This window comes from Pogona vitticeps, chromosome 2 (assembly GCF_051106095.1).
Source record: "Pogona vitticeps strain Pit_001003342236 chromosome 2, PviZW2.1, whole genome shotgun sequence".
Taxonomy (NCBI): Eukaryota; Metazoa; Chordata; class Lepidosauria; order Squamata; family Agamidae; genus Pogona; species Pogona vitticeps.
The window spans coordinates 34,431,068-34,452,306 of record NC_135784.1 but is presented as its reverse complement, the minus strand read 5'-3'; the positions used below and the strand labels follow the sequence as shown (position 1 = coordinate 34,452,306).

General features: G+C 44.9%; 1 protein-coding gene across 12 annotated transcripts in view; it reads left to right on the top strand.

Moving 5' to 3' along the window:
* KLHDC8B (kelch domain containing 8B) overlaps nucleotides 1-19,136 on the top strand; it is a 50,835-nt gene extending 31,699 nt beyond the window's left edge. For all 12 annotated transcript variants that reach the window (XM_072989269.2, XM_072989274.2, XM_072989271.2 and 9 more), the window contains 4 exons: nucleotides 10,354-10,518; nucleotides 11,962-12,186; nucleotides 13,371-13,472; nucleotides 17,431-19,136. In XM_072989269.2, coding sequence (XP_072845370.2) covers nucleotides 10,354-10,518; nucleotides 11,962-12,186; nucleotides 13,371-13,472; nucleotides 17,431-17,627 — 689 coding nt within the window. In that variant the 3' untranslated portion in view covers nucleotides 17,628-19,136. The remainder of the gene's footprint in view (nucleotides 1-10,353; nucleotides 10,519-11,961; nucleotides 12,187-13,370; nucleotides 13,473-17,430) is intronic.
* The last annotated feature ends 2,103 nt before the right edge of the window (nucleotides 19,137-21,239 follow it).

The following is a 21,239-nucleotide window of genomic DNA, read 5'->3' as shown; positions in this document are numbered from 1 at the left end:
AAACCACTGCCTATCACCCTGAAAGTAACGGGTTAATGGAGAAGTTCAATGGGACTCTGATGCGCATGATTAGGGCTTACTTGGCGGAGAATCCAAACAATTGGGACCAGAAGCTGCAATCCCTTTTGTTTGCTTATCGATCAGTGCCACAAGCCAGTACCGGGTTCAGTCCGTTTGAACTTTTGTTTGGGAGGAGGGTGAAAGGGCCCCTTGATTTAATCAAGCAAGATTGGGAGCAGATCACCCAGGATGACCCACAGGACGTTGTGACATACATAGACACCTTGATGAATGACCTAAAGAGAAACCTAGAGCTAGCAGCAGAAAACCTGCAAGCTCAGAAGGTCAGACAGAAAACATGGTATGACCACAAAGCCAGGGAGAGGCACTTTGACCCAGGGGAGGAAGTGCTTTGGCTTAGGCCCTGCAGAGAGAACAAACTGCAGCTTAAATGGGCAGGACCATATAGGGTCATTTCCAAGATGTCAGATCTGAACTACCTTATAGAGCAGGAGGAAAACCAAGCAAGGAGGGTGGTACATGTGAATGCCCTAAAACCCTACTACAGAGGGGAACAGAGGGTTTTATTTGCTATAAAAGCAGCTGAGAGTGAGGAAGCTGAATTACCCTTCTGGGAGGGTAGAGGGGAAGTAAAATACAACCCAGATGAGGTAAAGATCAGTCCTGCACTCACCCAAGACCAGCAGCAAGAGCTAAAAATGCTGCTCATCAAATATAAAAAGGTGTTTTCCAATAAGCCGGGGATAGTGAAGGGAGTGATGCATCGGATCCACACAGGGGATGCACCCCCGCAAGCAGTATCCCCATACCGAGTGACGGGACCCTATAGGGACAAGGTGCGGAAGGAGCTGGACGAGATGCTTAGGGAGAACATAATCGTCCCCTCTTCTAGTCCTTGGTCCTCTCCGATAGTCCTAGTGGACAAGCCTGATGGGAGCATTAGGTTTTGTGTAGATTACAGGAAATTAAACCGCGTAACCACTCCTGATGCCTACCCAATGCCCAGGCTAGACAACCTGATTGAAACCATAGGGGGTTGTCGGTTCATTTCCTCATTGGACCTGGTAAAGGGATATTGGCAATTAAGAATTGATCCCAGGGATCAAGAAAAGACCGCCTTTTGCAGCCCTTTTGGTCTCTATGAGTTTAGAGTCCTGAGCTTTGGTCTCAGAAATGCACCAGCCACATTCCAAAGGCTGATGGACCAGACCTTAGCAGGGCTCAGTGCCTTTACTGTGGCCTACATTGACGACATAGGGATCTTCAGCAATACCTGGGAAGATCACCTGAAACACCTGGAGTTAGTGCTGCAGAGGTTAAGTGCAGCAGGGCTAACAGTAAAGGCGAGCAAGTGTCAGCTGGGTAGCCCAGAAATAAAATACTTGGGTCACATAGTAGGGGGAGGAGTGATAAAACCCCTAGAGGCCAAGATAGAAGCAGTTCGTGATTGGCCCAGACCCAACACCAAGAAAAAAGTCAAATCATTTCTTGGGTTGGTGGGCTACTACAGAAAGTTCATCCCGAGGTTTAGCGAGATAGCGACTCCGCTGACCGATCTGACGAGGAAGAAGACTGATGACCGCATCCCGTGGACCAGCGACTGTGAGGAGGCATTCCAGAGGTTGAAGGAGGCCCTCATCAACTATCCAGTGCTGCGTGCTCCAGACTTCGACCGGGAGTTCATCATCTACACCGATGCGTCTAACAGCGGGGTAGGAGCAGTTCTTTGCCAGGAGGATGAACATGGTGACCAGCATCCAGTGTCCTACCTGAGTAGGAAACTCCAGAAAGGTGAGAGACATTTGGCAACCGTGGAAAAGGAGTGCCTGGCCATAGTCTACGCGATCCAGAAGGCCAAGCCTTACATCTGGGGAAGACATTTTATTCTGTGCACTGACCATTCACCACTGCAATGGTTAAAGACAATGAAAACCCACAATAGTAAACTTATGAGGTGGGCTTTAAACCTGCAAGACTATGACTTTGAAGTGAAGGTGGTCAGAGGGTCAGTGAACTGTGTTGCTGACGCCTTGTCAAGAAGACCCGAAGAATGAAGACGGCAAAGGAACATGGACTATGTATATATTTTGGTGACAAAAGGTTAAATGTATCTGTTTATTAAACATGCTTGGTTTGTATGAATAAAGGTAACTTGATGTATTGTAAATGTTATTGTTTAAATGCCTAATTGATATGATTAACTTAGAGTGTAAGTATAAGTAAGTATGGTATTGTATGTTATTATATAACTGTTTTTGTATGTTTTGGATCCAGGTTGTTTTTTTGGAGAAAAGCACTTTAGCTTTCCCCCTACAAAACAACTTATAAAGAGGGGAGGTGTTACATACAGCACTGATGTTACCTGTCTGTCATGGGTTTGGAGGGAAAGTTCCATCCTATGGGGAGTGGAAGGCGGGACATCAGGAGGAGGGGCTGTACTGTATATATATGTGGAGCTTGTGTGGAGAAGCTGGAGGAGAGCTGAGAGAGGAAGCTGGTGTGGGAGTCTGTGTGTCAGACAGGGTACTACTGTGTGTCAGTCAGTACCAACCTGATAGGTTCAGGTGTCTGTATGGTTAGCCAGAACTGATAGGTTCAGGGTCTGTGCTTTATTTAAAAGTGTTCTGAGTGAACCAAACTGGTGTATGTATGATTGAGACTAAGCCACGTTACTGTATCTTATTCACTTGATCATTTTATTTTCCCTGTGTGTTACTTAAATAAACCTTATTCCTTTATTTGTTAAAAATCCATTCCTGGTCTGTGTGACTCCTTACAGGGAATGGTTGGTGGCAGCTTAGTTAACGTGTGGCATATCCCAGTAGGTCTGGGTTTGTCACAGCTTCATCACTAGCTGTGCTGGCAAAGGCTTCTGGGAGTTGCCATCCAAGAACATCTGGGGATCCAAGGTTGAGAACTAATGTTCTAGAATAAGGTCTATTGCTGGAGCATCTGCATTCTTTGACTGGATTTTAATTTTCTCAAGGAATTTTATACTGGGTGAGAGGTACTGATGGTGGAAATGGATTAGTGACAGAATTAAATCTGCTTTGGACTATATATATATTGGCTGACTGTTAGGCCCAAACTAGATGGTACACTTAGCATATATCATTATAAGAGGAGCTCTTGAGAAACAGTTCCTGATAGTTCTGGCATAATTTTGCCTTTCTCCATATGTTTCATATTTACTTATTTTTGCTTTGTGATTGGTCATCAGAAGAGGTAAACATGGGCCTCACTTGCAACTCTGATAGTGTACTGAAGGAATTGCATGTCTGCAGGGAAAACATTGCAATACCCAATATTATGCACTTCCTTTAAAGTGTGATCCAAATCCTTGATTAAGATCCCAGGTTGCCCACAGGGTCTGGAAGAAGAGATGATCACACAGTCAAGAGTTCTGTTTGGGGCTGTCAAGTCTCAGATAATAGCCATGTGCTGTCAAGTCAATTCTGACTTAGGGTGACTCTCTTCAGGGTTTTCTAGGTAGAGGATATTCAAAAGCAGTTTACCATTCCCTTCTTTGGGGGGCATCCTGGAACTGTTCAGCTTGCCCAAAGACACACAGGCTGTTTCCCCCTTTCTGGAGACACAGTGGAGAATCAAACTCCCAATCTCTGGCTCTACCTCCAGAGACCTAAGAACACTGGGCTTTCCAACCAGCCAAGTCTCACGGGAATGTCTCAGGGAACTGCGATGCTTCCTCAAGTTCCGAGATGGGGAGAATAAATGTCAACATGAGTTGCGCTGGAGATGTGGATTTTTGTGCATGGGGCAGTTTTAAAGCCTTTGTGCCCATCTCCATCGTTTCTCAGGTACATTTTGCTGTCTGCCCAGCCATCATAAATTAAATCCCCCGCCCCATCCCCCTGGATTGCCCAGTTATCAGCTGAGCTAGGGTTTATCCATGTCCTGAGCTGCTTCTTTGACATCACAAGGGCAAATTCCTTTGACCACAGGTTTTGATCCTGAAATCTCAGGGGATAAGATGCAGTTGACTTGGCAAGTTCTTATGGACCCCTTGATTCTCTTCCATTTTTATTGACTCTCTGTCTCCTTGTCCACTGCTTAATTCTGTCCTCTTGCTCAGGACGGGAGACAGGAGATGGCGGGAGACCTTGCATACAGACTTGTCCACACAAACACAAGTTTGTTTTGCGGCCCTGTATCTCAAAGTGGGTGGAAGGAAGCCTGTGTGTCCAATCCTCTCTTCACTCTGCAGAGTGGTAGGCAGGCTGCACTGGAAGCAGAACTTGGCAACATGGCTGGGTTGCCATGGTGTCTCCAGGGATACAATGCACCGAATATAATTAGATATGATTGCCTGGTGTCCCTGTATGGTTCGTTGTTGAAATATGTTGGAAAGGAAAGGTGGGCACCACACAGGCCTGCTACATGGGAAGCAAGGTCCAAGACCGTGGGCTTAAACCCAATGGGCGGATTCAGATGTGGTGCAGCACGGAGACCGTTGTTTGAAAGTAAGGGTTGTAAGGGTGCAGGGAGATAATGCCACATTCGAGGCTAGGTTGGGTGGTATAGTCCAATGATTCCCCTGGGGTCCTTTACGGGAGACTTCAATTCCTTTATAAGGGGCGACTGATTTCCCTGTGTTGGCAGCTGCACTGAACACCCCCACCTGCCTTCCCTGGGGCTGTACCACTGCCAAAATTCAGAAGCTGCTCTCGCTTCCTGCTACGCCTCCAATTGTTGGCAAAATTCATGGGCACTTGTGGCATCTCCATGTGATCGAGGAGAGTGCTGGTCTGCCCTCATGCACTACAGGGCCTTGCAGATAGGGAGGGCAAAGTGCTTCCTTCTTTTCCAGAAGGAAGGCCCCCAGTGCTGTTTTGCTGTAAGGGATCCCCTAAATTTCAGCTGCGCAGTTCAGTGAGGGGTGCTGCAAAAATTGGTAATGTGCTAATTTCTCCAGGTTTATATTAGGCTTCCAATTTCTAGCTCACTAGCTGTCCTGAAGAGGCTCCAGGTGCTTGCAGACAGAGTCTATCCAGAATCACAGTGTGGATTTCGAGCTAATAGATTCACCACTGACATGGTATTTTCCCTCCGACAGTTCCAGTGGAAATGCAGGGAACAAGAGCCACTCTTTGTGGCCTTCATAGATCTTACAAAGGTCTTTGATTTGGTTAGCAGTATTTTAAAAATACTTCCCAAGATTGGATGTCCACCTCGACTCCTTAACATCATCAGGTCCTTTCATGAGGAAATGAAGGGCATTGTAGTTTTTGATGGCTCAACATCAGATCCCTTTGACATCTGAAGTGGAGTGAAACAGGGCTGTGTCTTCATGCCAACTGTGTTTGGGATCTTTTTTGCTGTCATGCTGAAGCATGCCTTTGGAACTGCAACAGAAGGTGTCTATCTCCGGACTAGATCAGATGGAAAGCTCTTTAATCTCTCTAGATTGAGAGCAAAGACCAAAACCCAGTTGAAATGAATCCAGGAGTTCCTCTTCGCCAATGATTCAGCTGTTGTAGCCCATTCTGCTGAAGAGCTCCAACAACTTATGAATCGTTTTAGTAAGGCCTGCCAAGATTTGGACTAACAGTCAGCCTGAAGAAAACACATATCATGGGCCAGGGCATGGACTCACCTCTCTCTATTACCATCTCCACACAAGAATTGGAAGTTGGTAGTTGATTTCATGTACCTTGGCTCAACGATCTCTGACACTCTCTCTATAGATGTCAAGCTGGATAAACCCATTGGCAAAGCAGCTACCAGTGAATTCTCTAGACTCACAAAGAGAGTATGGCTTAATGAGAAGCTGATGGCATAGATCCATGTCTATCGAGCTTGTGTCCTGAGCACACTCCTGTACTGCAGTGAGGCCTGGGCCCTTTGTGCATGGCAGGAGAGGAAGCTGAACACGTTACATATGCATTGTCTCCGATGCATTTTTGGCATCACCTGGCAGGACAAGGTTCCAAATAGAGTAGTCCTAGAACAAGCTGGAATTTTTAGCATGTATACATTACTGAAACAGCAACGTCTATGTTGGCTTGGGCATGTCGTGAGAATGGCTGATGGCCGGATTCCAAAAGATCTGTATGGAGAATTAGTGCAGGGAAAGCACCCCAGAAGGAGACCACAGCTGCGATACAAGGATATCTGCAAGCGGGATCTGAAGGCCTTAGGAATGGACCTCAACAGATGGGAAACCTTGACGGTCTGAGCATTCAGCCTGGAGGCAGGCGGTGCATCATGGCCTTTCCCAATTTGAAGAGACACTCGTCCAGCAGGTTGAGGCAAAGAGGCAGTCCCAAAACCAGCAAAATCAGGGAGCTGGACAGGGGACAGATTCTATTTGTCTTCAGTGTGGAAAGCATTGTCACTCCTGAATTGGCTTTCTCAGACACACTAAACACTGTTCCAAGACCTCCATACAGAGCACGTTACCATAGTCTCTTGAGACTGAAGGATGCCTACATGGAGCTGTCCTAAATATTTATCATAGTCCCTTTTGTCCTTCCATTCCTATCCTAACAATCTGGCTAAAAGCTCAAAAGCATTCATGTGTGAGAAGCCCAGTAAAATGCCCCTAAGATCTGAAGATGATGCTAACTGAACCAAATGATTAATTTTTGTTAATTTTGTCATATAACACAAAAAAAGATCCATTTCACTACAACTTTAGACCTGGTTCTATTGCCTTGGTGGACACTCTGCATCAGCAACTGCATGCGGGGAGTGTTGAACTTCCTGGTGGTTTTCATTACCACCCACCATGGTACTTTTTTTGACATGTCTCCCTGACGTGGGACCTAGAGATACTGCTCCACAATGATTTCCTCCCTTCCTGAGGGAACAAATTCAGAAGATGGTACTGGGAGATTCCTGCTGAACACGGTAGCTGCACAGTCCGATGAGGTTCTTGAGGGACCTGCTCTTATTTAACATTTATATAAAACCACTCTTAGAAACTTTCCACGCTTTTGCAATCCTTTTGCTGCCACCACTGATTAACACCCGAGTGTCTCTCTCCTTTCTAATTTCAAAGAAACGTTTTCGGCAATGACAGGGCACCTCGTATCAGTAACAGATAAAAGTATAAATAAAGCTGAAACTTAATTCAATACTCCTGCTTAGTAAAACAAACCAACAGGCATTCAACCTGTCATGTCTGAGGTTACCATCTCCCTGAAAAATCAGGGCACCAGGAGCATGTTCGCCTAATTAAAGCTAGTCGACTGACCAGCTACATCGGTTTTCGAGCATGTCTGATCTGGCCATGGTCATGCATACCATTGTGACTACTGTAACGCGCCCTACAGAAACTCCAGCAGCCCCAAAGCAAATCCGGTTTGGATTGCAGAGGAACATGTGATTCCCTCATTACCACAGCTTCACCAGCGATTGGTCTGTTGTTGGGCACCATTGAAAGTGATGGTTGTGAACTATAAAGCTGTATATACCATTTGGGACCAGATGGACTGAAAGATAATGTTCTCCCATACAAGCTTCTCTGGGCTTTGATAACGGTGGGGGCCAGATCTTCTCAGCCCTGCTTGCCCTCAGAAGCATGTCCGCTGAGGCTGTGAGCAAGTGAGCCTCTGTGGATTTTGCGCATCTTGTAGCACCTCCTGTCTTGGCTCACTCTTCTGAATGGTTTTTCTCTTGGGGGGGCAATGACTTTTCTATTGGGGTGGCGGGGTGTTGTTTTTGTAAAAATGGTTTTTACTCTAGCTGCTGTTTTACTACGATCATCAACTTAATCCTCTATTAGTATTGTAATAATTTATTGTGATTTTAGTCTATCTATTTTTAAATGATCTTGCCAGTCTATTTGCGTTCCAGAACTGGGAGAGAGATGGCATGTAAATTAAGTAAAAGAGGAAGAGAGAGTGAAGGCAAAGGTCTGGGGATTTTAAAAAAAATTACTGTTTTATGTGTGTAGGAACAAAAGGGGAAAGAGAATTCAAGGGCAGAAAACAGAACTCTTTTCACTTGGGGAGTGGTGTAGAAGATGGACAATAGATTTATTAAGCAGTGTCAAAATGTCGTTCTCTGCCAAGGCCTTCATCTTCGTTTGCATCTCATCATCCTAAAGTCAGGGTGGGTAAACTGTAGGTGTTGTTGCACACTAATTCCATTATCCTCAATCACTGGCCATGCAGATTGAGCTGGTGGAAGCTGAGAATCCAGCAAGGTTTGAAAGGTGATCAGCTGCCCACTTCTTCCCTAGAGGAACAAAGGTGAATCTATAGATTTAAAAAAAAAGGGGGGGGGGTCCCATATTTCAAGATAGGATTGAAAATAGACTGTGAGTCTGAAAAGTGTGAAGACCTGCTGTCTGGGATGTGTTTTACAGCCTACCTGGTTACAGAACATCAAAACCTTTTGCTTGTCCTAGGCCAGTGATGGCTAAACTTTTTGGGCTCGCGTGCCCAAACTGGGGGGAAAAAACACACAATAGCAGGCGGTGTTCCACCGCGGAACCGGAAATGGCAACGGCAGAAGGGGGAAATCCCGGCACGGAGGTGCCTTGAGACCCGACTCCGGACCCGCTGCCAGCACCAGCCGCTCCAGATCCCCCTACCGAAGCGCCAGCACCGTGGCTGCAGCTGCCTTCTCAGCTTTGGCTGCACGGGGGGGGGGGGGAAGGGGGGAGTAGTGATCCGGCGACTTATGGCTCGCGTGCCAACAGAAAGGACTCCGCGTGCCAGCTGTGGCACACGTGCCATAGGTTTGCCATCGCTGTCCTAGGCTGAAAGCAGCTTTGCTTATATGTGCTCAGCCTAATGTCTGAAGAAAGTGGACTATTATTCACAGAAGCTCACACTGAAATAAACCTGCTAGTTTTTCAAGGGCCACAATATGTTACACTGTTTCCCCCCCCCTTTCTTCCTTTTAATTCTGCCAACATGTTGAGGCAGATCTACATGCCTTAGAGGAAAAATTCTCTAGGAATCAGTGTGAGGCTAAAGTTAGAACAACCATGAACCAATATAGGTTCCAAAACGGCAGGTCTCCGCTCTCCTCTGCTTTCAGAATTGATGATGAGATTCACCCTTGTTCCAGGGTGGGTGGGTGTGTTTTGGATAACTGAGATTGGACCTTCCACATACTGGCTAGACCTATAGGCCAGCAGTCTCCCCTTGGCATACTTTGGGGGAATCTTTGAAAACCTCTACTATTCATGATCATTCCTTCACATTCTTTGTACACTTCTACTTTTGCATCATGAGTTTGATTACTGTAAGAAGTAGCAGTAGCGATTATACACATGACATGGCTTATCCGGATGACTTTGTTATTAAAGTTGCCTGCTACCTGCTACACAGAGAGAGAGAGAGAGAGAAAGAGAGAGAGAGAGGTTTTATATATATTGTTGTTTTTTATATATATTATTTTTATTTATATATTTTACTTCCCCCCTACCAGAAGAGGTTAGGCTAAATCTGTGGACAACAAAATCAACACACCTTGCCAAATGGATGAATGCTGAAAAGAATCTCCCACCAGGACAAGACTCTAGCTGGACCATCTGGAAGTCACTTAATAGACTTTGAAGTGAAGTAGGGATATCAAAGAATAATCAAGTAAAATGGGGCTACTTGGATGCAGGACAAATTTTCTGTGCATGTAAGAAATTGAATCAATGCAGCACTTACATGCAGGCAATTTGTGACCCACCACATGTTCAGAAGCAGATCTAGTAAATGGCTGAGATAATGTTATTGACGTCACCTGCTTCTGGTCAAAAATAAGTCTAAATAGCTTAACATTTTAATTTGTTTTAATTTTGCCTACATATATTACATATATCCAGTGGTGCCTCGCTTGATGAGGATAATCTATTCCAGCAAAATTGCTGTAGAGCGAAATCCTCGTCAAGCAAAATAAAAAAGCCCATTGAAATGCTTTGAAAACCGGTTCAATGCATTCCAATAGGCTAAATACCTCCGCGTCCAGCGAAGATCCTCCATAGGGCGGCCATTTTTGGGTGCCTGTAAAGCGAAAAATCTGTCCTAAAGCACAGCGGTGAGCCATTTTACACAGCAGGCGGCCATTTTGAAACCCAACGATCAGCTGTTTTTGATCATCCTAATGCGAAGAATTGGTTCCTGAAGCAGGGAACCGATTGTCGGGAAGCGAAAAAAGCCCTTTGAAACATTGTTTTGTGATCGCAAAAGCGATTGCAAAAACCTCATCATCAAGTGGATCCGTCGTTTAACGAGGTAATTGTTAAGCAAGGCACCACTGTATCTGTAATTTTAATTTGTGCAACACTGATACCAATAAAGAAAGAAAGATTTTCCACAGCTAACCTTTTAACTAGTAATTGTGTTTCCTTTTTTTTTTTTCCAGATGGTAACGTTTATGCTTTAGGTGGAATGGGTGCAGACACTTCTCCACAAGCTCTGGTGCAGATGTATGAGCCAACAAAAGATTGCTGGCTGGCCCTGCCCTCTATGCCTACACCCTGCTATGGAGCCTCCACCTTCTTGCATGGGAACAAGATCTACGTGATGGGTAAGGTGTAGGCTATCCATGTTTCCTTGTATTAATCTTTGATTAACTAAGATGTCCCCCCCCCCAATTAAATGTTCTGCAGATTCTTAGTCCTTTTGATATCTGTGGCTATCAGAAGTGGATGAAAAGCACCACTTTATAAAGAGGCTGTCCTCAACTCGCAACTCAAAACGTACTAAGTGCTGCTTGTAGTGTAGAAACGCCATGATCCTTCCGAGTTGCAGGGCTTGACAGAAATGAGAAAGCAAGAGAAAATAATGAGCAGGAGAAACTTCTTCACACCAGTTGAAGCTATAATGGACGGTGCCCTGCTCAAGCATGCAGGATTTTTTTCCCCACAGATTGTGGTCTAAGGCAGGAATAGGGAACATTTGACCCTCACAGTATTATGGATTTCAACTCCCACTCAGGGATTATGGGAGAGGAAGTCCAAACACCTGGAAAAAACCATTCATGTTTGAGGTCAAGGCCTCATGCAATTTGAACGGCACCATAGGAGACTCAGCTGAGCTTATACCATTCACAATTAAGCCCTATTTGGGTATTTTCTCCGTGTGACTGTAGTTATGTGTAGGAGGTGAAAGAGGCCATCACTGTTGGATGTACTTACCCCAGGCCACACTTTGGGAAGAGTGTAAAGGAGGACATATATCCTCAGAGAGGAAGTCAGGGTACATCCAGCAGCTTTGTCCAGTGAGTGGATGTGAGGGTCTAGGAAGGACACAGTGGCAGGGCAGGATCACCAACCATGCTTTCCCAACCTGCACAGCTAATCCAATCAACGGAATGCATGAATAGAGCTTTAGAGGATTTTATGCTGAATTAGTAGCCCCTGCATATTCAAGCAAGGGACTTCGGGATGTTTTATGAACTCTTTTGAGCCTGGTTTGATGGCCTTGAGTCGGTGGCAGGTTGTAGTGCTTTTCTGTGGAACTGTGGGCTCCGTCCATCACCGAGGGTGACAGCCTCCCTGGTGTGTTAGTGCTCACAAACCATGAGATGTACAGACAGCCTTTTGAGATTCTTTCCAAGTTAGGTCTCCCACGCGGAACTCACTTATAGCCTTGGGGTCATGTAAACAACCACAACCTGCAGCTCACGTGAGTGAAGGGGTTTATGGCTTTTTTAAAAAAAACTTGAGATCTTTTCTCAAGGCCAGCCCTATCCAGCCCCAGCCATGAATCTCTGGATAGTCTTACTGTATCTCTGGAAAGCCAAGGTGGGAAATCCAGACCCATGATAATACTCCTGTCACTCCCAAGGAGCAGAGCTTTGAGAAGTTACTTTTTCAGAACATGACTAGCAGATTCCTTCAGCCAGCATGGCCACTGGCAGAAAGATTTGGGGGAAACTGAGTGGTTTTTTTTTTTTAAAAGTAACTTCTCCCAGCTGTGCCACAGAGAAAAAGGTGATCTCAGATCTCATCGTCTCCTTCGGCCACAGGAGGAAGGCAAGGCAAGTTGCCTGTCACAGCCTTTGAAGCCTTTGACCTGGAAGTGAGGAGCTGGACCCGCTACCCCAGTGTGCCCAGCCGGCGTGCCTTTGCCAGCTGTGCCATGGCGGAGGGCTGCTTTTTCAGCCTGGGAGGACTGCAGCAGCCGGGGCCCCACAACTTCTATTCCCGCCCGCACTTTGTCAATACGGTGGAGATGTTTGACACGGAGGAAGGTAAGCTTGACTTGGAAGTGGGGGGGAGGGCAGAGATGAGAAGCCCTGAGATTAACTAGCTATTGTCCCCTTGCTTTGCAGGTATTCCTCCTGCTTAGTGTGTGTTTGTGTGTGTGTGTTTGTGAGCTCATGCTTAAACTGTTTGTGGGTGAAAGTGGGTACACAACCCCTGCCTTGAAGGACCCTATACCTCTCCTTGTGGTTCCCAATAATAAATAATATAAAACCTCTTAACTTGTAGAGTCTGTGTACAGCGATTTGAAGTGTATTGATAAAAAAAAACAACCACTCGGTAGAGTTAAATTTGATGTACTCCCTTAGGTGTGTTTTGTGCCAGCTATTGATAGTAAAATAATTACTTGTGCTTTTGATTAAAACAATGAATAACTTATTATTTGTAAACATTGGTAAAATATAACATATGGTGCTCGGACATTTTGGTATTTGTCATACATGTTGCTAGCTTATTGATAGAAATATTTTCTCTGGTAAATAACTAGCTCTCGCATCCTGACACAATTACATTTGTAAGCCCTAACTGGCCCTATCAAATCTTGTCAGTTACATCTTTAACCTTATCAGCCCTAACAGCACTATGTGACATATTTGGTCCCTGTTTTGTGTCCCATATTTGGTTCTTGTCCCCAGCTTGGTATGACACATATTACATGTTGAACCCTTATTGTTTGAGACCCTGTCTGTGTCATATGTTTGTACATGTTCCTGTCTGACTGACTTCTAATTGACACCTGCCTTATATGGCTGCCTGGCTGACTCCAGACACATTCTGATTGGTCAGAATGCTGTGTTATGCAAATACAACATTCTTGTCTTTCATAGTAAACACATTTAAACATACACATACACATTCTGTGTTGTATTATTATATATACCAACAGTTCTTCTCACATGACTGCAACACATGTTGCAGCATAGGGAGGGTGGTGCTGGAGGCAGGATCTGCTAGACAGGTTCATATATCAAAGCTGCAGTGGCTCATCCATCCATCCATCCATAAATTTATTGTGTTCATGTAGGTAAATACACTAACCAAAGTTGGGATACTCAACTCCCTGGCCAATATTTGTATGGATGGCTGCTTGTCTAAATACCCTCCCTTTACCGCTTACCTAGTTTCTCCCCATTTACAGTGTGTTCTCCACCTCCCTCGATCTCCCATGCAGGGTCCTGGAGCCGGCTGAGCCGTACCATCCGCATGAGAGACAAGAGAGCTGACTTTGTAGCTGGCTATCTGGGTGGACGTGTGGTAGCAGCTGGTGGCCTTGGTAAGCACTGCAAGTCCAGAGAGGCACAGTAATGGTTACAACATAGTGATTATAAGAACATAAGAAGAGGCCTGCTGGATCAGGCTAAGGGCCCATCTAGTCCAGCTTCCTGTATCTCACAGTAGCCCCACCAGATGCCTCTGGGAGCACATGAGATAACTAGAGACCTGTCTCCTGATACCCCTCCCCTGCATCTGGCATTTGGAAGTCCCTTCCTTCTAAGTCTGGAGATTGTACATCCTCATTATGGCTTGTAACCTGTGATGGACTTTTCCTCCAGGAATCTGTCCAATTCCCTTTGTACATCCTCATCTTGGCCGGATGCCATCACCACATCCTGTGGCAAGGGGTTCCACAGACTAACAACATGCTGGGTAAAGAAATACAGTGGTGCCTCGCTTAACAAGCGATTCGTTTAACAACGAATCCGAATAGCGATGTGTTTTTTGCGATCGCAAAAGCAATCGCATTGCGATGTTTTAAATGGTAAAACATTGTTTGCGATGATTGGTAAGCTGTTTCACTTACCGATTTTCGCATAGTGATGTTTTTTCTAACAGCTGATCGGCGGTTCCAAAATGGCCGCCAGAAAAAAATGGCCACCCGCAATGTTTTCACCCCTTTCCTTGCTTACCGGGCAGCGAAAATGGTGGCTGTATGGAGGATTTCTGCATAACGGTGAGTTTTTTGCCCATAGGAAGGCATTAAATGTGTTTTAATGCATTCCTATGGGCTTTTTTGTTCCACATAGCGACGAATCCGTATAGCGATGATTTTTTCGGAACGGATTATCGTCGCTACGTGGGGCACCATTGTATTGTCTTTTGTCTGTTCTCTCTCTCCCAACATTCAATTTGAGTGGATGTCCCCTGGTTCTGTTATTGCGTGAGAGGGAACAGAGCTTCCCTCTATCCACTTTATCCATCCTCTGCATAATTTTATACGTCTCAATCATGTCCCACCTCAGGGGCCTTTTCTCTTGACTAAAGAGCCTCAAACGCTGTAGCCTTTCCTCATAAGGAAGGTGCCCCACACCAGTCATCATTTTAGTCGCTCTCTTCTGTACCTTTTCCAGTTCCACAATGTTTTTTTGAGGCGTGAGGCAAGGCGACCAGAACTGTTACGTAATACTCCAGGCATGGCCTTACCAGTGTTTTATACAATGGCATTATAATGTTGGCTGTTTTATTTTCAATCCCATTTTTAATGATCCCTAGCATGGAACTGGCCTTCTTCACTGCTGCCACACACTGGATCAACACTTTCATTGAGCTGTCCACCAGCACACCAAGATCTCTTTCCTGATCCATCATTGACAGCTCAGAACCCATTAGCTGATAAATAAAGTTTTGATTTTTTTTGTTCCAATGTGCATTACTTTACATTTTCTTATATTGAAACACATTTGCCGTTTTGCCACTCATCCTCCCAGTTTGGAGAGATGCTTCTGGGGTTCTTCACAATCCCTTCTGGTCTTCACCAACCAGAAAAGTTTCATGTCATCTGCAAACTTGGCCCCCTCACTGCTTATCCCTGTCTCCAGGTCATTATGAACAGGCTGAAAAGCACTGGTTCCAGGATAGACCCTGGGGCCCACCGCTTTTCACCTCTCTCCATTGTGAAAATTGCCCATTGACACCTACTCTCTGTTTCCTGGTTCCCAACCAATTCTCAGTCCATAGGAGGACCTGCCCTCTTATCCCCTGACTGTGGAGTTTTCTCAGCAGCCTTTGCTGGGAGACCATGTCAAACGCCTTCTGAAAATCCAGGTAGACAATATCCACTGGTTCGCCCACATCCATATGCCTGTTGACCTTTTCAAAGAATTCTAAAAGGTTTGTGAGGCAAGACTTACCCTTACAGAAGCCATGCTGATTTTCCCTCAGCAAGGCTTGTTCTTCTGTGTGTTTTAAGATTTTATCTTGGATGAGGCTTTCCACCATCTTCCCTGGAACAGACGTTAGGCTTACTAGCCTGTAGTTTCCTGGGTTGCCCCTCCTTCCCTTTTTAAAGGCTGGTGTGACATGTGCTATCCTCCAGTCATCTGGCACTGTGGCCATTTTAAGGGACAAGTTATATATATTAGTTAAGAGATCAGCAACTTCATTCCTCAGTTCTTTAATAACCCGTGAGTGGATACCATCTGAGCCCAGTGACTTACTGATCTTCAATTTATCAATTAGGTCTAAAATATCCTCTCTTTTAACCTGTATCTGATTATCTTGTGTTAATAGGGCGAGACCTTGTGCTTGAGGTCTTGATGGCTAGCATGTCATCCTTTACACAAAGAGCCCCGCACCTTCTCTCTCAAGTGTTTCAATCCCTTCTTTATTTGTAAAGAACATTCCTGGTAAAATCAGATTTTTCCCAAAAGCTGTGCCTTTTTACTTCATTCATTTAGATTGAAAGTAGGTCACAGAGCAAACAGAGGATCATATCAGGCTACTGTGTGCTAGAAGAACAGGGAAGGGATGTAGGGAAAGGCATTATGGAGGAGAAGGCAGCAGATGCTCAAGGCTTTCTCTGCCCACCGCATGGAATCCCTTTTCCCTGAGCCCTTTGCCCCAGCTGGGAAACTGTGAGGAAGGTTGGCAACCAGGAAACAGACTGAAGCACAAAAGGCTGCAGGAGAAAAGAGGCAGGTGCGAGTAGGCTCATTGCTTGCCCTCTCCAAAAACAGGAAGTGCCACATTCATATTATGCAGCAAGGACATCACTGCATAATGCCTAGTTCCAGCTTTTCATACGCATCTGTTGCCTGTTAACGTGTTTTCATTATCTTGTCTTATTTGCATTCAGGGTAGCAAAAACGTTAGGGGCAGAATGAGTATTGTCATCTGTGCTGGCAATTGTGAGTACAGAATTCGTAATGTAAATTAAATCATTCCATATTATTTAATCTGAAAGAGAAAAAAACAGCAGAGTGCCCTGTCAGGGAAGGGTCTGTATTAGTGGTAGAACACGTAGGGCAGACAAAAGCAGGTTCAGTTCCTGGCATCTTCCTTGAACAAATCTCAAGCATCAGAGCTGTGAAGGGCCTTAACACATCTTTCAGGCAACAAAGAGGATCTGGGTATCAGATAGTATTTCCTCCATGGTAAGTACCGTATTTTTCGCTCCATAAGACGCACCTTTCCATAAGACGCACCAATTTTTTAGGAGAAGAAAACAGGAAAATATAATCTATTTTCTTCACTCCATAAGACGCACAGACTCTCCACCCCCCTGTTTTGTGGGGAAAAAGTGCGTCTTATGGTGCGAAAAATACGGTAATTTTTTCATACTTTGAAATGTGTGTTTTTTTTAAATCAATTTGAATCATTATCTCTTTTGTAAATTGATTCGTATCTGAGGGAAAGGATTTTGATCCCTGAAAGCTCATGCTGGAGTCATAATATTTTTTTCTTCAGTAGTTGTTTTTTAATTCCCTTCCTCCTCCTCCCTTTAATTCTGTCAGCCTGGTTTAGCATGGGGTCACTGTCTTTCACACAATGCTACTAGTATAGGTGGCAGCATCCGGAGAGCTGCCCAGGTGGTCTGTTGTGAGAAAATGCTCCAAGATCTGTCTAAACTGTTCCTGGCTTTACGTTGAGCTCCAAGCCTTTGGCCTTTTATGTGTCGTTGTTTTTATGTGCCCTTTTCCACTTTCTTTCCTGACCAGCTTTCACACCTGTACATGGTGATCAGAAATACAAGAGTGTGAATTATCTTGGTCTCAGTCTCCAGTGACACACTCTTACACTTGATGCTCTTTTCTAGTTCCTTCATTGTTGCCCTTCTAAGAGTCACTTCATTGGCTTCAGCAGGATGTGGCACACAGTAGTTCCTCAGAGAGATCTGGCACGCAACGTGGCTTGGCAGTGCCAATCTCTTATAATGAAAAAGCAACAATGGCACATATCAGCAAAAGTTTGCTCTGTTAGCTAATGGATCTCTCTTTATTTTTGTTCTCTTCCAGGGAACCAGTCGTGTCCTTTGGGATCTGTCGAAGGTTTTAACCTGGCCAGGAAAAAATGGGATGCCTTGCCCTCCATGCCTACAGGCCGCTGCTCTTGCTCCAGCTTGGAGGCTGCCAACCTGCTCTTTGTGATTGGAGGGGTGGCCCAGGGCCCCAGCAGCGCAGTGGAGGCCTTATGTCTCCAGGAAGGGGTCTGAGTGACACTCTCTGGTGGATACAAGCCACGTAGACTAAAGTGCCTGATGACAGAAGACAGGATGCATGTGCAATGGAGCAAGGAGCAGAACGTGTGCTTGGTTAATTACCAGGCAGCCTGCAGCAGTAGTGACCTTTCCTTTTGCTGTTCTCCAAATAAGACACTTCATCTTTGCAAAGCATAGAGTTTCTCAGAGATGAGAGGAGCCTCCCCTGTAAGCAGGACGAGGCTCAGCCGCTTCTCTTCGCCTGATAGAGTAGGGGAGGCTCAGTGGAGGTTAACCTCTTGGTGCTGGAGGCAGAAGCAGAATTCCTTGCTCCATTGCTGTGGTTTCTTCATTACACACAGCCTTCTCACTCCAGATGGAGCTGGCAGGAACACGAGCTGGGCTGGGCCCAGTGTCAATGTGATTGCTTTTGTCAAACCAAAATTATTAGTTCAGTTCAACCTACCCACCCACCGCTTTCTCCCTCTCTCCCATTTTTCAGGTTTAGACTGCAAGCTCTTGAGAGCAGAGTCTTCCTTCTCTTTGTGTGTGTCCCTCTCTGTTGGGCTAAACCTGTTCTTTAGATTAGTGTATGCATTTTAACAACTCGTCTGCCAGGGGCTACTCTCTTTTTTTTGGTGTGGGTAGGATTGCTCAATTTTTGTTTCGGTTCTAGCATGGTGGTATTGAACCAAAGTTGCTTTCTGTCTTTTTACCACTTTGTTTAATTCAGTGCATCAGTGCATTGCCCTTCAAAGCATCCCCAATGTACTGTGTCAGCAAAAATTAAAAAGAAATGCAAAGCTTCCTCTACCTTCCCGTCTGCAGGCAAACAGCAAGGAAGCTTCTCATTTCTCAAGATTGTTAAGTAACTTAGTCAAAGAACAGAGTAGGAGACAAGAGGGGGATTTTTTTTGTGTTCTGTTTATTTTTAAATGGGAAGACTGGTCTAGATCATGTTAATTGGAATTGCTTGAGGTTGCAGTGTGATTGACCCTTGCATGTGGATGCAAGGCTTACCCCAAATGATATACTGTACCATGCCTCAAAGCAACCCTGTTTAACTTGATCTAGACTGATCCCATCTGTAATAATTGGACCATCTATTCACACCCTGAGTTCTGATATGCAGTGAAGCAATCACACAGACGGAGGCATAGCTCTGACCACATGCTTGCTTATGCCAGCTTTTGGGCTATATGGATTGGCCCTTAATTGCAAAGGGCAATGAGGTTTCCTCAGCAGGTTCTGAGGAAGGGGGGAAGGAAGATGCTGTTGTAGTGGAGCAGGTACTCCAGTATTTCTGCTTTGAGCTATCAATGCTATTCTTGTGGTGATGTCTCTTCTGCTGTACAGCTGAGTTGACTCTAGGAAAGCTGGGTGTAGCCATGACGCCTTGTGGTGTGTTCTTAACCCAGTCTGTGTCTCATGTAGCACATAAGGTGCCCTCTAGCTCAGTGCCTAGGAGGTGGTGTAGCACCTCATGCCAATAAAACCTGTGGGATTTTCCCCCTTTGTGACTCATTCATAATTGGTTTTTACTTTGAGATCCTTTCCTTTGTCTTAGCACTATTATATCTTCTATGCTCTATATGCCTTTAACATCCAGCTGCTCCCTACAACCTGTAATTGCAGGGTTAATCACTACCAGACAGTCAAGTACACCACCATAGTTGAGAAAGGGTATGTTTTGATCCTCGCCAGATAATTAGTCCAACCACATCAAAAGACTAAGTAGCTAGATCATTGTCAATTAAAAGTCTTGTTTGTATGTAGAGATGAAAGCATTGCAGACTTAGAAAATGGGGAAGCCAATATGTAGAGCCCAGTCCCAGTGTACTAGCTCCACTTCTTACTTTTGTGCATTTAGTGCCAAGGTCTGAAGGGGCTTTTAAACATGTTTGTAAACTCTGTGGAATGCAGAAGATGCACATCAGGGTTTCCAATTGCACAAAGGCTTCTCAGCATGTTGTGTTGGATGCACTTGAAATCCTAATTCAGCCCTTCATGGTGACAGCATAAATGTTGGCACAAGAGGTAGGTGGGGCTTGTGGGGAGTAGGGTATCTGTGCATCTCCCAAAGCCCTTCTACCTGCAGAAGATGAAATAATACACTCATTTATGAAACAGGAGACACACTAAAAAAGCAGATAAACAAGACAATCTGAAGACCTACAATGCTAGTCTGGAGACAAACTCAAGGTAACCAGTTGCTCAGATGAGAGCTAGATGGTGATTAAGGGCTCTTTATGGGTGCAGTTCCAGGTCAGCCAGACAAATCCTGCATCACTGTCTGGTGTGCTTGGACAGCTGGTGCAGTTCATGACCAGTACTGACAGCTGCTCATGTTTGCCAGTGATGCTAGTTATCTGCTGTGACCCCTGATTTAGACATCTTGTGATTTCAGGCACCTTTTGGTTGTCCCCAGTAGCCAATGCCCTGCAAACTCTGCAGTGCTCTGGATAGAAAACATTTGCCAATTTCAAAAATAGTGGCAGCCATCTTGTTTCCATGGTGGTGACTTTTCTAAAAATCTGCATGCTGTAGATAGTCAACATTGCATTTTTGTAGCTGCAGCTGTGACTACAGGACCCTGTTGGACAACAGTCTGACAAGGGTACTCTCGTCTCTACAACTGGATGAGCCCTCTCTTTGTAAGCTAAACACTGTTGTCAGGGTCACAGCACAATGGTTTCACTAGGGTGGGGATTAGTAATCCTCATCCCCATCGTCGGAGTTCTTACAGTATCTTTGACACACAGCTGCAAGAAATTAGATATTAGGAGGCTCTCCAGATTGCAACAGTTCAACTGTTGCTGTTGAATACAAAAGCCCAAACCAATCAGTGCTTCCAAAACAAACAAAAGCACTTCCTGGAAGGAAAATATTTGGATTTTCCAGAACTCATAGTCCAGAACCAGCACTGTTGTTGGATGATTAACAGATTGGGTGTAACAGTGTGTGTTCTACTAGAGCTTTCATGCAACCTGTATGCCATAACTGCCTGTTTGACATAGATTAATTTGTTTGCTTTTTTCTTCTCTAAGTTGCCCAGGGCAAATCATGAGCAATATGTCCCATGGATATATATCTAATGACTGTATGCTTCCATGATGGTAATGTCTCAGTGAAGATCCTCTTTTGTAGCACTGCCTTGACATCTAATTTTTTGAGTAGAAGAGGGGATCCAGATGCTTCCTTTCAAAAATTATATTAATGTGTCTGTTTATAAAGATCCATTCACAGGTGCCAGAAGCTGCATATCTGGGTTTGTGCAGATGTGACCATCCTGGAGACAGGCCCTTTTATCTAATTTCTTGTATATCATAAACTACAGTTCAGTCACAGATGTAACAAAGGAGACTACTTTCCACACCCCAACTCTCACTTAAATGCTTCCTTTATCCTACTCCACCACCAGCCTTTTATCTTTAAAAATGAATTGAATGGCAAGACAGTGACGCTGGCAGAATTAAGAAAGGAAAATACGGTATGCCTACACAATTCTAAGGAACCAATCAGCCCAGTAACAAAGATTAAGACATTTCATGGCAAAAATCCACTCTTTGCAGGTGGGTAAGTGTGAGTAGGCATGTAATGCTCCCATTCACTCCTGTATGTCAGACA